Raw genomic sequence first — 14300 nt, 5'->3', positions numbered from 1 at the left:
TTATTATACTGAAGTATTTGCCACTATCTGCAGAATGGCCACCATTTACTTGTGGGGAATGGAGTCTGTCATGCACACACACAAAGCACAAGTCAATAATGCAACATACTCAAATAAACCACTGCACAAGGTTGTGTCTTATGTCAGTTGATAATGCATTACAGTGCTATCTTGTGTACTCTTTCCAACATCATTTCCATCCAACATAGAATTAAAAAGTTAATCTTTAACCAAGAACACATGTCCCAGCATATCTATGCCTGAGATGATAAAAATGAAATGCTTTTTATGCACTATGCCAGGAATGCAGAAGGTAGCAGAAGCTGTTTTTAGAGTCCCCAGATTCCAAATTATTGCATGGTTAATCACAACCCTCGAAAAATATCATAAAAGTTAAAATTCCAGAATAATGTCACAATCATACAAGTTATGCAGTATAGGCTAAAATGAGACCATTAGAATATTTTTTTATCCATTTTTTTTATGCTGAATGTTATGTATATCTACACTAATCCAACTTGACTTCCAAATGTAATAATATGCTTAAATTTGATGTAATTATTTAATAGGGTAGTTGGCTCTTCTTAGAGAACATCCACAATTCTGTCAAGTTAATGATGTCAATAGGGGAGATCCTAAAGTCAAAGAAGAACCCAGACAAAAACTTCCGCTTGTGGCTATCTGTTCAAGCCAGTGAAGAGCTGCCAACAAGAATGCTTCATTACACTGTAAAAACCATTGTGGATATGCCAATGGTAAAGAACACTTAAGTTTTATGCATAACAATGGACAACACTGTGCTTTGATTATTTTCTTTATGCAACTCAATTGGTGTGTTGTTCCTTGTTTTATTTACAGAACATTAGAAGAGGAGTCATTCAGTCCTGGCAGTTTGTCAGCAATGAAACCTTGGTGTCAAGTCCTCGTCCCGAGTGGCCGGCATTACTGCACAACCTGTGTTTTTTCCACTGTGCTAGTCGCTCAAGATCAATGTATGGCATTTCAGCAGGCTGGAATTGTCCAGATACGATGCGTTTTGGCTGTAAAGAATTAATGGTATGCACAATGCCCAATATGTTTATTGCAAACTAACAATAACTTATCGATGTAATGCAATAATATACTTGTTTATTTTATTTGTCTCCAAATTAGTTATCTGACTTAGAGAAAATGGTTATTGAACATAGAAAATACTTCAAATTATTTCTCATATAAACACATCCATTGACTGTTCTAGTGAAAGTTTAAGGACTAGCAACTTCTCAGTCCCATATTACTGTGACTCAGACTTGTTGTTCCTGAGCTGTCAATGACTAAATTACAGTACCTGTAGCTTACTACACAGTGCTAGGGATGGGCTCCTGGTTCAGTCTGAACACAGGTTTGGGAGAACCCCACATTTGTTTTTTTTTTGTGTGGGGGTTCTCCTTGAAATTCATACCAGACCCTAATCCCACTTTGTTTACAAACAGTATGAAGCAGCCAGGAGCTGTAATTTATTAGAAATTTAAACTGCATTTTTTTTATTTTGTAAATGTCAGTCTAGCTGTAGTAAGTTGTATACATTGCACAGATGTGCCACTTCACAGGCAGTTTAAGGGCAGCCCCCCAGATATGTTTTTTAAAGGAATTCTTATATATAATGTTTAATTTTAAGCATTATCAAAATTGCTCTGCTCCAAATAGAATTTTAAATGCTTTTTCTTAGATTTGGTACATGTTTCCTAGGTCAGTCCATGGCCCTTCCATGCCATTTGTTTGACAATGTCAAGCCTTTAGCTTATAAAATGGCCATTACTGATTTCTATGACTCGGCTCCCATGACTTCACTGAGTTTTGATTCGCCACCTGAACGTCATTACCATTCAGGAAATCTGTCCAGGCCTGGACCCAGATACATTGAGTTCACAATAATACAGGACTATAATTTGTTCATTGCTGTCTTCTTTCTATCTTTCACTAAAAGGCCACTAGCAGCAATTCAACTGACCTTAATATTTCTATGTAATGGTCTTTACCTTATTCTTAAAACATTAGAACCTGATATTGAGGTTGATTGACAGAACACAAATCACTATAAAATATTTGTGAATTTCCTTATCAGGAGGGCATTAAAGTGCTTAAAGATGAATTCAAAGACAGTAATAATGAAGGTGGAGGAAAGGCTTTATCGTGGACAGCCGTCAGATATCTGCTTTCAGAGGTATGTAAAATATATATATATACAGAAAAATCATAAATGTAAAGAATATAGGTTCTGTTTTACCTGAAAATATCTTTAAAGTCCAGCTCCAGGATTAAGTAAAATACAGTCCAATTTTGTCTCAGCTAGACGAATGATTGTGAGATTTGTTCATCAACTTTTATATACATAGGCCACTATGTGTTTATAATAAATTGTCTTCCTATTCCATTAGGTTTTTATAGCTGTCCTTGTTGGGGAGCTTCATCCTCTCTTGTTGACCCTTGTCAGTGGGACAGAAAATGTTGTTAAATGTAAAATTTTACAAAGAAACCTTACAATTGAGAAAACCTGTTAGGGTAACAACCGTCTAAGAAAGGATTTGCTTTCTTGGGGGGATTTTCTGTTGTGCTTCTATAACATGAAGAGAAGGGTAGCCTTGGCAATGGTAATCAGATAAACGTCAGAAAAAAATATATACTGATGGGTTTTAGGGCAGGTGAGGTCACTTGTAAGAGTAATATACACAATTACAACTAACAGTTTACAGTATCTAACATAATGGCTCATGTGCCAGTCCACAATGCAGTTATTTATGTGAACAGAGCATTTCATCATGTCAGGAACGAATGAGTGGAGAACAAATAAGGGAGCCTTAGCAAGCCACATAGTAAATCTCAGAAACAGATATCAAGCTGCAAAATTCACAGCAGTGGATGGTTCCTCCACCTGCTCATTAATTATTAAACTTTTTCTTTCTGCCCCTATTTTCATAGGTATCCTGCTATAAAGGGAGATTTGAAATGACCAAATGCTTCCAAAAGACAATAGAGTAGTGGATTGCTCTCTTCCAATGTATGGTTATTGACTTCATGGCACAGAAAAGTAGCGGGGTGAATGTGTTTTTTAACTTATGCTCCAAGGTGAATGGGTAAGAGGTTATGGACACTTACCAATTCCCTGTTCAGGGAAAAGGGACTGCAATTTATAAACAAGGCATCACTTCTGAATCCTGCTGTGCAATAGCTGCACCACATTTTGGGGCACCAGTGGTATGGAAAAGCCAAGTTCATTATCCTTCTGGTGCTTTGAGAAGAGGGGCTTGGATAACAGGAGCTATGTGTTAATAACCTCTATATTGCAGTTATTTACATAGTGATTTTATAACCAGTTCTTATTTCTCTCCATTTCAGTTTCAGTAGCTAAATGAGACCAGGGAAAAGATGCTAGTTACTGATGATGTTCAGGATTCTTTACGTTTTTTTGGAAATTACCCTCTTAGAGCATTACCTCTTTCTAGCCGAGATTTATGACCTGGAATTTCTAGACAGCTGTTTTCCCAGAAAAGAGGATTTCCTTTAATCTCAAGCAAAGTGCTTAACCACTTGCTTACTGGGCACTTAAACCCCCCTCAGTCCCAGACCAATTTTCAGCTTTCAGCGCTGATGCACTTTGAATGACAATTGCGCGGGCATACAACACTGTACCCAAATGAAATTTTTATCATTTTTTTCCCACAAATAGAGCTTTCTTTTGGTGGTATTTAGTTACAGCTCGGAGTTTTATTTTTTGCTAAACAAACAAAAAAAGATGCAAAAAAAAAAAAAAAAAAAATCATGTTTTAATAGTTTGTTATAAAATTTTGCAAACGGGTCATTTTTCTCCTTCATTGAAGTGCGCTGATTAGGCGGCACTGATAGGCTGCATTGGTGGGCACTGATGGGCTGCATTGGTGGGCACTGGGCTGCATTGGTGGGCACTGATAGGCTGCACTGGTGGGCACTGATAGGCATAGTTAAGGCGGCACTAATAGGCACAGATAAGGCGGCACCGATGGGCACAGATAAGGCGGCACTGATGGGCAAAGATGGGCACAGATAAGATGGCACGGATGGGTGGCACGGATGGGTGGCACGGATGGGCACTGATAGGTACCACAGATAGATGGGACTGATGGGCACTGATAGGTGGCACTGATAGGTGGCTCTGATAGGTGGCACTGCTGGGCACTGATGGGCGGCACTGCTGGGCACTGATGGGCGGCACTGCTGGGCACTGATGGGCGGCACTGGGGTGCAGCACCTTTGAGGCAGATTTTGGGTGGCACTGTGGGTGGCACTGCTGGGTGGCACTGTGGGCACTGCTGGGTGGCACTGTGGGCACTGCTGGGTGGCACTGTGGGCACTATGGGCACTGCTGGGTGGCACTGACAGGGGGGCACTTACTTTATTTCAGGATGGCACTGTGGGTGGCAGGTGGGCACTGGCAGGGGGCAGGTGTCCGTTTAAATTGCTGGCCGTGATCGGGACTGATGTCCCGAACACGGCCGCCGGCGATCGGCTTTTTTTTTTTCTCCTCGCGCTGTCAGCGCGAGGAGGAATACTAGCCGATTACCGGCTCCGTTTTATCACATGATCAGCTGTCATTGGCTGACAGCTGATCACGTGATAAGGGGTCGGGATCGACCCCTTACACGGATCGGTGATCAGGCGAGTCTCACGGACTCGCCGATCACAGAGCGCGCCGCGCGCGCCCCTCAGGGGGCGCGCAGGCCGCTCGTATCCGGGATGACGTCAATAGACGTAGTCCCGGAAATGTGGGTCCGCGCTATTGCCGTCATTTTGCAATAGCGCGGTACCCAAGTGGTTAAAATATATGAAAAATTTGATATATACTAGTATGGTATCAAAGCATCCTCCTGTGTGTAGCTCATAATGGGCATTATATTATGTTCATTATTATATTGTATGCCAGTATTCCCCATGCTGACACAAGGCCCAAACTGTAATTGGCAAGTATATGTATTTGAATTACATGATTACTGGAAAGAAGCAGACTTTTACAATTTATTTCACATGCTTCTGCATAATGATTTATCCAGTAATGGATCCCATGTATAACTCTGCCATGAATAAAAAGTTAATGCACCATTCTAAGATTGTGAAGTATTCTTTTTCATCAGATTATTTATGGCTGCAATGTTTCAGATGATTTAGATATGACAGTTTTATCATCAATGATCGATTACTGGATTAGCATTAACTCTACAAAGCGAGACAATGAACTCACTAAATGTAAGTTAATATATTTCTGTTTTTGCTTTGATAACCTTATAGTTTAGAAACGTATTGGTTTTGCAGTGGTTTGTTCTTTATTTTGAATTAGAACTATTAGTAAATTTACAAAGGGCAAGTAAGGGTGCATTTAAACTTGTAGTTGGGAGTGTTAAAAACGCAAGGTTGAGTCATGTTTTTAGCACTCCCCTTCCCCTTTAACTGCCCCCTTTAGGCTCCATTCGCACCTGAGCATAGCATCTTTGAGCATTTTTCTGGTGTTTTTATGTAGCATTCTTGAGCTTTGCCGGGTTTTTTTAATTAACTGATAGAGAAAACTATCATCTGTTGCATCATTTGTTGCAAGGTTTTCCAGCTTTTCCATCAGCATTTATTTATTTATTTATTTTATTATTATTATTCATTTATTATTATTATTATTATTTTGTTAGGGTAAGGGCTTAAAGTTAAGATTAGGTTAGGGTCAGGATTAGGGGTTCAGCCAGTTCAGCAGGGATTGACCCAATTACAATCAGTGTGTGGCCACCTCTGCTTGACTTCTGTCAAAGGGACATGTTTTAAAACTTTTGTTGATTAGTAGCGGCAATCAATCCAGTCTCACTGTCTAAATAAATTGTTCCGGCTGGGGAGATTCCTCTGTCCACCTCAACCCCTCTTTGGCTCACCAAAAAATCTACCTGTATATGGCCTTTAGACAGCAAAGAAACTAGCATTATTGAAACAATGCCTGCTTTCATATCTTAGCCATACATTTTGTACATTTTGCTTTTTTAGCCATATGTGAGCTCGAGCCTTCCAAACTCATGAAATCTTGATGCTCTTGTCTGTTCTTATTATGTCATTCGTTTGTGTTTTCTATGTAGCACATACTGTAAAGAACAATGTTCAAATACACATTACATACATTTGTTTATGTTAATTTGTTTTTGCAGTAAGGTTCAAGATTCCAGCAGCTTTCTTTAACTCTGATGTAAATCTTGCTTCTCTGAAACAAGCAATGGAATCCATCCCTCCGTATTCCCTGGATGCTCCAGAATCCTTTCACATGCACTCATCACCACTGGTAATAAATATGCACCTTGTATACAGCATTACTCAGCAACACACCCAAGACGTACCTAAACTGATAACTATCCCTTAACTTCTTTTTCAGGTTCCTTTTGGTGAACAAAACTATATTATCACAAGTTTAAGCCAAGTTTATGATTCTCTGACTACATACAGGCATTGGGTTCAGTCTGCAAAAACAACACAAACATCCCAAAAAGGTGCATCAAAATGTCTACATTAATGTATGCTATAGTCCTGATGTACACTATACTGGAAATTCTCTCATGCATTCTAAAAGTGGTGAAGAAGGTGCCAACTTCATGTACCTGTCTAGAACTTGTACTTGAATTTGGCTCATGCTGCATCACCTTTAGAATGCACATGAGACACTTTCACAAAATTTGTCTGAGACAGTTTCTCTCTCTATACGCCAAAAGAGAGTTGGTCTTTATTACATCCACTTTTACATTTGGCACATTCAATGGGACACAACATAAAAGTGTTTCATTTTAGAACTACCTGAATTTGGTGCAAAGTCACTGTCAGAACCAAAAGTCTCACAAATGCTTCATGAATTTGGCGCAAGCCCTACCGATTGGGACCCACTTGTATTGAATTGTATTTTAACTGTACTGTGTCCCTATTATTTCTAAGGCGCTGCACAAACTGTTGGCACTATATAAGTCTTAAAAAATAATAATCATTTGGTTTTATTTTTTAGATCAAAGTGATATTTTTCTTTAGGCCTGGTTCACACTAAGGCGATTTCAAATGTGACTTTGGTCATGCAGAATCGCACCACAATGGAAATCACATTTTCTTTATCATACATCATGGGACACAGAGCCTTAAGTAATTACTTAATGGTTATGGGCCTCCTTCAGTTGTTGACACTGGTATACCCAATCAAGGAAGTTCACTCCCCTATATAACCCCTCCTCCTTCCTGGAGCACATCAGTTTTTTTTGCCAGTGTCTAAGGTGTTGGTCACGAGTGAAGATATGCTCTTGAGGAGCTCCAGGAGGGATCTATGCTGGATTTAAAAAATCTCCACAACCAGATCCACCCAAGCCACTGAGGCCACAGGATGGTACCCGGGCCTTGCATAGAAGAACAAGGTTTTGCCTGTAAGCCTCTCTTTTAAGGGCTGGACCCCAGGAACCAGGACTCTTTTTGATCATGTTATATTACCTAAAGTTGCTCCTGAGGGGTTCTAACCAGATCCAAAGGATGGAACTCCTATAATAGGGATGCGGTCTTGGAAGGTTTTCTAACACTGCCCACCGTGAGGGGTAAAATTTGGATTTGTCTGTTTTTAGCAGTATCCTACAGCAAGGAAAAGGGAAAAAAGCTTAGGAACTCTAAAAAGTCCACCTATGCCTTTTTTCCATATAAAGAAACATTGTAATGCCTAAAAATCTCCTCTAGATTGAGTAAAGATAACATACCTTGGTACATTGTTCCTCAGCAGCTCTGTGTCCAAGCTTTAAACAGCATATGTGTGTCCCAGCAGCAGGAGGGGGTTCTTAATCGAACAGAGGTGTTCCTCTCTCCCTGGGGAAACTGAGGGGCTGGGGGTACAGCATGTTATTATCTATAATGGCTCCCGTTTAAAAAACAAGTACGGTTCATGCCTGGTCATGTTGGGAGTACTCATCATGTTGGGAGTATTCATGTTTAATAACACTGCTTGTATGATTTTCAGACTGTGAGAACACCCCCTCCCCTCCTCTGAGGGGTGCAGTAGTGGCTTCCTATCGTATTACTTGAATGTCTTACAATTTTACTGCTGTTTATTAAAACTTGTTGCGCCCCAGCCTGTGTATTCAAAGACTGCTTGCATTCTCAAAGCAGCAGCGATCAGGTAATCCCTGTTTCACAGACCCGAATGCTGCACTGTCCGTGCTCACATGGGCTAAGGTTCAATTTTAAAAGGACAAGGAGGAGGGTGGGCTGGAGGAGGTGTGTCTTAAGGCAAGTGGCACTGTGTGCAGCAATTAGCTTTCACATGGCACACAGTGCACAGCTGAGGATGCCAATCGGGTTTACACCTGAAGTGTGTTATAAAACAAACGCTCTCATTGTCAGAAGACCTCTTAAGAGCAACTGAACAGAAGAGTCTGTCACCCAGGACACAGGAGCGGTGGGACACGTAAGGGATGTATACAGGCATTTCCAGTACAAGAAATACATTGTTACTCAGCATAAAGCTGATCTTTATGGTGAAATTGTTTTGTTAGACTATTGCTCAGAAAGTAGTACATTTCTTTTACTAGAGTGCCTTTGCTTTTGTGCTTAGCACTGTGGCTTTCAGAGCTACCACAAAAGTGCCAAAAAATTCCACCCCCACGTGCTGGGAACTCCAGTCATGCCTCCACACTGATGGAAACCCAGGGTGAGTCATTGGAATCTATTGGTGGTGCAACTGCTTCTCACACTTCAGCCCCTGTATACGTGACTGAAGATGCATTTTCCTCTGCCCTGCAGGGCTTAGAAGGAAATTTATACGGCTTTAATCGCATCCTCCATCCAAATGGATAGGAAGCCTGCTAGATCCCCCTCCCCACCTCAAACCCTTTACCAAGGGAACAGTGGGCACAGGATGAGGTATTACCCTCAGGGGATCAAGTGGAAAAAACAAGCTGATTATTCCTCTGCGGAGGAAACAACAGTTGATGAAACTTTTGCAACCTCGTAATCTGAGAGATCGATGGTACAAACTCCTATGGAGATGGATCGTTCCACTTTCAAGCTACCCCTAACAGAGTCAGCTACAAGTTTGCTTTCTTCCTTGGGTTCTTTAAAACCCTTACAGCCTTTTCATGCGCTTCCAGTCCATGCATTACTAGAAAAGCATATTTATGCTGAATGGGATCACCCGAATAAGCATATTCTCCCTCCAAGAGATTCTCAGTTCTCATGGAGGAGAAATTCATCAAAAAATGTAAAAATACCAGCAGTTGACGCTGCTGTGATTTCCTGTGTGAATAAAAGTTTAACTTGTCCAGTAGACAATGCACAAATGCTTAAAGATCCAAGAGATAAAAAGTTGGAATTCCTGTTAAAATCCTCTTTTTTCTTGGCAGATGCGGTTACTTGGCCTGCAGTTGCAGCAATAGGCATCTGTCAGTCCCTGAGGGACCAGTTTAGACAGGTCCTTAAAGAGGTCCCTGCACACAGGCCCACAATTTGGTCGAACTACCAAGGGCTCTATGTTTTGTCATAGATGCCATGAAAGACTCTATTGACCAGGCATTCTGCCTTGCGCTTGTGCTGGTACACATGCGTAGGACCCTGCAAAAGGATTCTGACTAGCTTCCCTTTTCATAGGGATCTGCGTTTTGAGGAGGATTTAGTCAAACATATCCAAATGATTTTAGTGGGAAAGGTACTCTTTTTCCCAAAAGAAAGTATAAACGTCCTTCATTTAAACAGACTCCTCCCCTCATACTCTAGAGGAAAGCCTTAGGGTCAGGCCCAGGCACAGAAAATTCAGCCCCTTGTATACATGACTGAAAATGTGTTTTCCTCTGCCCTACAGGGCCTAGAAGGAAAATTAGCAAATTTAAACGCATCCGCTATCCAAAAGGGTAGGAAGCGTGTTAGATCCCCCTTCCCCATCTTAGACCCCTTATCAAGGGAACAGTGGGTAGGGGTGAGAGGGTTACCCTCAGATAATCAGGAAGAAAGGTATACCGATTAATCCTCTGCAGAGGAAACAACTGTAGATGATCCTTTTTCAGCCTCCCAATCTGAGAGATTGCTAGTACAATCTCTTACAGAGATGGTTCGTGCCTCTTTCAAGCTACCTCTAACAGAGTCAGCTGATAGTTCTCTTTCTTAGGTTCCTTAAAACCTTCACAGCCTTTTCAGGCGTTTTCTGTACATGCACAGAAGAGCAAGCTTTGGGGTTTTATTCAACAGACCCATTCTAGATCTAAATAATCTAAATCAGTTCCTGAAGATCTGCTCCCTTCAATGGAGTCGCTCAGGTCAGTAGTTTCTATCCTACAAGGAGGAGAACTTCTGGCATCTATCGACATCAGGGATGCATATCTACATGTCCCTACATTTTCCACTCACTAAAGGTCTTTGCAGTTCAAAGTAGAACAACAGCATTTCAGTTTGTAGCCTTGCCCTTCGGGCCATCTACAGCACCCCGAGTGTTCACAAAGTGCTGGCCCCACCTCTAGCCAGGTTAAGGCACAGTGTATAACAGTCTTGGCGTACCTAGATGATCTATTGCTAATAGACCAAGCAATGGCTCGTTTGGAGCAAAGTAGACACATTACAACCAATTACCTGAAAAATCTGGGTTGGATTCTGAATTTAGAGAAATCTTCCTTAATACCATTAATAAGCTAGAGTATTTGGGTCTAATCATAGATACAGCCCAGAAAAAGGTGTTCTTGCCTCAAGCAAAAATCAACTCCATACTATAGCTGGTGCAGGTGGTCAAGTCGAAAGGAAATCCCTCAATTTGCCTTTGCATGAGGTTGTTGGTAAAGATGGTAGCTTCATTCGAAGCAGACTCTATGCCCAGTTCCATTCGAGACTGTTGCAAAACAGTATCCTGTCTGCTTGGAACAAAACGATCCAAGCTTTGGACTTGCCAATGCGGTTGTCCTCAAGGAAGTCCCTTGGTTGGTTACTAACCCAGAATCTGTTCTGAAGGATTTTCCTTTCAGCAATCTGGAAGGAAGTAATGACAGATGCCAGCCTCTCAGGCTGGGGAGCAGTACTAGAGAAAACGACTGTCCAGGGACAGTGGTCAAAGACCGAAAGAGACTTGCCCATCAACATGCTAGAGATTCGGGCATTGCACCTGGCTCTAAAAGCCTGGACTTACAGGTTTTTGTCCTGCCAGGATCCAATCTGACAATGCCACGGCTGTGGTCTATATCAATCACCAAGGAGGCACCAAGAGTCTCTTAGCGCAGAGAGAGGTGAACCATATTCTAACTTGGGCAGAAAGGAATGTTCCATGCCTATCTGTAGTCTTCACTCCAGGAGTAGAGAATTGGCAGGCGGACTACTTAAGTCACCAGCAGTTATTCCCAGGGGAATGGTCTGTTTACCCCAAATTTTTTCGGGCTGTTTGCCAAAGATGGGGGACTCTGGATGTAGATCTTCTAGTGTCCAGATTCAATATGAAGTTTGTCAACTTTGTGTCCAGCACAAGGGATCCACTCGCATGCGGAACAGATGTGCAGGTGACCCCGTGAGATCAGTTCTCACTGATCTATGCATTCTCCCCTATTCAGTTGCTACAACAACTTCTTTGCAAAATCAAGCTGGAAATAAAGCCGGTAATTCTGGTAGCACCAGCATGGCCCAGAAGGTCAGGGTATGCAGAAATCGTAAAGATGGCAGTGGAGGATCTATGGTCCCTGTCACTAAAGCCAGACCTGTTCTCACAGGGGCCGATATTCCATCCTACTTTATGAACGCTAAATTTAACAGCCTGGCTATTGTAACCCACATTCTGAAGAAACGTGGGATTTCCGGGTCAGTTATCTCTACTTTGATTAATGCAAGGAAGCCAGCTTCCAGAACTATATATCATAGTCTGGAAGGCTTATGTTTCCTAATGTGAATCCAAGGGTTGGCATCCTCGGAGACATATCATAAGCAGAATTCTTGTCTTTCTGCAATTAGGCGTAGAGATGAAGTTGGCCCTGAGTACTATTAAGGGCCAAGTCTCAGCCTTATCGATCTTTTTTTTAAAGACCGCTTGCTACGCATTCTTTAGTCCGGGGTTTTATGCAAGGGGTGATGTGGATTAATCCGCCAGTTAAATCACTTTTAAGCCTTTGGGACTTGAATTTAGTTTTGTCAGTGTTACAAAACAGCCATTTGAACTAATACAGCATATTCCCTTAGTCCTTCTGACAAGGAAGCTGTTATTTTTGGTTGCTATATCCTCAGCAAGGAGTGTTTCGAAATTGGCTGCTCTTTCGTGTAAAGAGCCATATATGATTTTTCATGAGGACAGAGTGGTGTTACACTCTCGTCCAGGTTTTTTTTTTTTTTTTACCAAAAGTAGTCTCAGGTTTCCACCTGAACCAAGATATTGTCCTGCCATTGTTTTTTTTTCAAAACCATGTTCCAGGGAAGATAAGTCACTACATTGTCTTGATGTGGTGAGAGCAGTGAAAATCTATTTAAAGACAACTGCTCAGATTTGTAAGACTGATGTCTTATTTATTCTGCCAGAGGGTCCTAAAGAAAGGACAGGCAGCATCGAAATTCACTGTTGCTAAGTAGATTCAGCAAGTTCTAATTCAAACTTATAATTGAAGGGGTACGTTTCCCCCGGTTAGTGCTTCTTGGGCAGTACGTTGCCAGGCCTCCATGGCTCAGATCTGTAAGGCCGCAACTTGGTCTTTAGTGCATACATTCACAAAATTTTATCAGTTGGATGTAAGGAGGTATGAAGATATCGCCTTCGGGCACAGTGTGCTGCAGGCAGCAGTATTAAGTCCTCAAGTCTGGGGGTACCCTGCAGGTTGTGTCTCCCTCCTCTCAAGTAGCATTGCTATGGGATGTCCCATTAAGTAATTACTTAAGGCTCTGTGTCCCATGATGTACGATAAAGAAAATAGGATTTTTATAACAGCTTACCTGTAAAATCCTTTTCTTGGAGTACATCATGAGACACAGAGGTCCCTCTCCTCTTTTGGTATTTAAGTATATTGCTTTGCTACAAAAACTGATGTGCTCCTGGAAGGAGGAGGGGTTATATAGGGAGTGTGAAAAAGAAAATTAAGCTATGGCGCTAAAACCTTATTAGTATACTATAAATATAAATGCTGATGCTCTGCAAGATCAAACGAAACCTAATGTAGAAATTTCCCAAACTCCACTGTATGCGTGATATTAAACAAATTGCGTGAGACGAAAAAATGTGAATGAAATGTGTGTCTTATCTTACAACTCAAACATGCACAGGTGTAGTGAAAAATACGGTTAAACTAACACAGCTAAAAATATGGGTGCTTGGGTAAAAAAGTGCTTTTGCTCACATGTGTGAGCCAATAATTATACTCCAAAAGTGACAATCAGAAAAGCATTGTGAAAAAATATCAAATAAGAACACCAAAAAAATTTTTGTAATGTCCAACTAAAAATATTTGTTCAAAGTCGCATCTTCTAGTTGTTATAAAAACGCATAAAACTTTTTTCTGGTAAGGAAGGTAAAGCAAGGTGACTGGTGTAAAAGGGTTGGATTCCTCTCCGGTGCGCCACTCTGTGTTAGAGAAGAAATATATATATGCGCTCACCAGACATCAAACCCTTAATGGGTTAACCAAGCAGTCACAGTATGAGCCACTGTGCAGCTCTCGCAGGGCTCTGCCTCCGCTGTGCTGTGGAGATATTTTGCACTCTTCCTTCCGTGAATGGTCCGTTTAGCGTTTATGCATAAAGGGAAATAGAAGTACAGCCATAGTGCAAAACCCATTTAAGTTGCGGGCTTCCTCCACTTCCCCCCTTCCTCCAGGAAGTGGAGGAAGCCCGCAACTTAAATGGGTTTTGCACTATGGCTGTACTTCTATTTCCCTTTATGCATAAACGCTAAACGGACCATTCACGGAAGGAAGAGTGCAAAATATCTCCACAGCACAGCGGAGGCAGAGCCCTGCGAGAGCTGCACAGTGGCTCATACTGTGACTGCTTGGTTAACCCATTAAGGGTTTGATGTCTGGTGAGCGCATATATATATTTCTTCTCTAACACAGAGTGGCGCACCGGAGAGGAATCCAACCCTTTTACACCAGTCACCTTGCTTTACCTTCCTTACCAGAAAAAAGTTTTATGCGTTTTTATAACAACTAGAAGATGCGACTTTGAACAAATATTTTTAGTTGGACATTACAAAAAATTTTTTGGTGTTCTTATTTGATATTTTTTCACAATGCTTTTCTGATTGTCACTTTTGGAGTATAATTATTGGCTCACACATGTGAGCAAAAGCACTTTTTTACCCAAGCACC

At 41.4% G+C, this 14300-nt stretch overlaps 1 protein-coding gene across 1 annotated transcript in view; it reads left to right on the top strand.

Moving 5' to 3' along the window:
* LOC143988073 (dynein axonemal heavy chain 5-like) overlaps window positions 1–14300 on the top strand; it is a 310868-nt gene that overhangs the window by 273899 nt on the left and 22669 nt on the right. The window contains exons 96-101 of the mRNA XM_077487337.1: window positions 570–755; window positions 859–1056; window positions 2105–2203; window positions 5145–5256; window positions 6189–6319; window positions 6410–6524. Of these exons, the coding sequence (XP_077343463.1) occupies window positions 570–755; window positions 859–1056; window positions 2105–2203; window positions 5145–5256; window positions 6189–6319; window positions 6410–6524 (841 nt within the window). The remainder of the gene's footprint in view (window positions 1–569; window positions 756–858; window positions 1057–2104; window positions 2204–5144; window positions 5257–6188; window positions 6320–6409; window positions 6525–14300) is intronic.

Source organism: Lithobates pipiens, unplaced genomic scaffold (genome assembly GCF_037356315.1).
Source record: "Lithobates pipiens isolate NorthernLeopardFrog02 unplaced genomic scaffold, aLitPip1_a1.2 Scaffold_18, whole genome shotgun sequence".
NCBI classification, from domain to species: Eukaryota; Metazoa; Chordata; class Amphibia; order Anura; family Ranidae; genus Lithobates; species Lithobates pipiens.
Note: the sequence above shows the minus strand (reverse complement) of the source record. Positions and strands in the feature narration are given on the sequence as shown.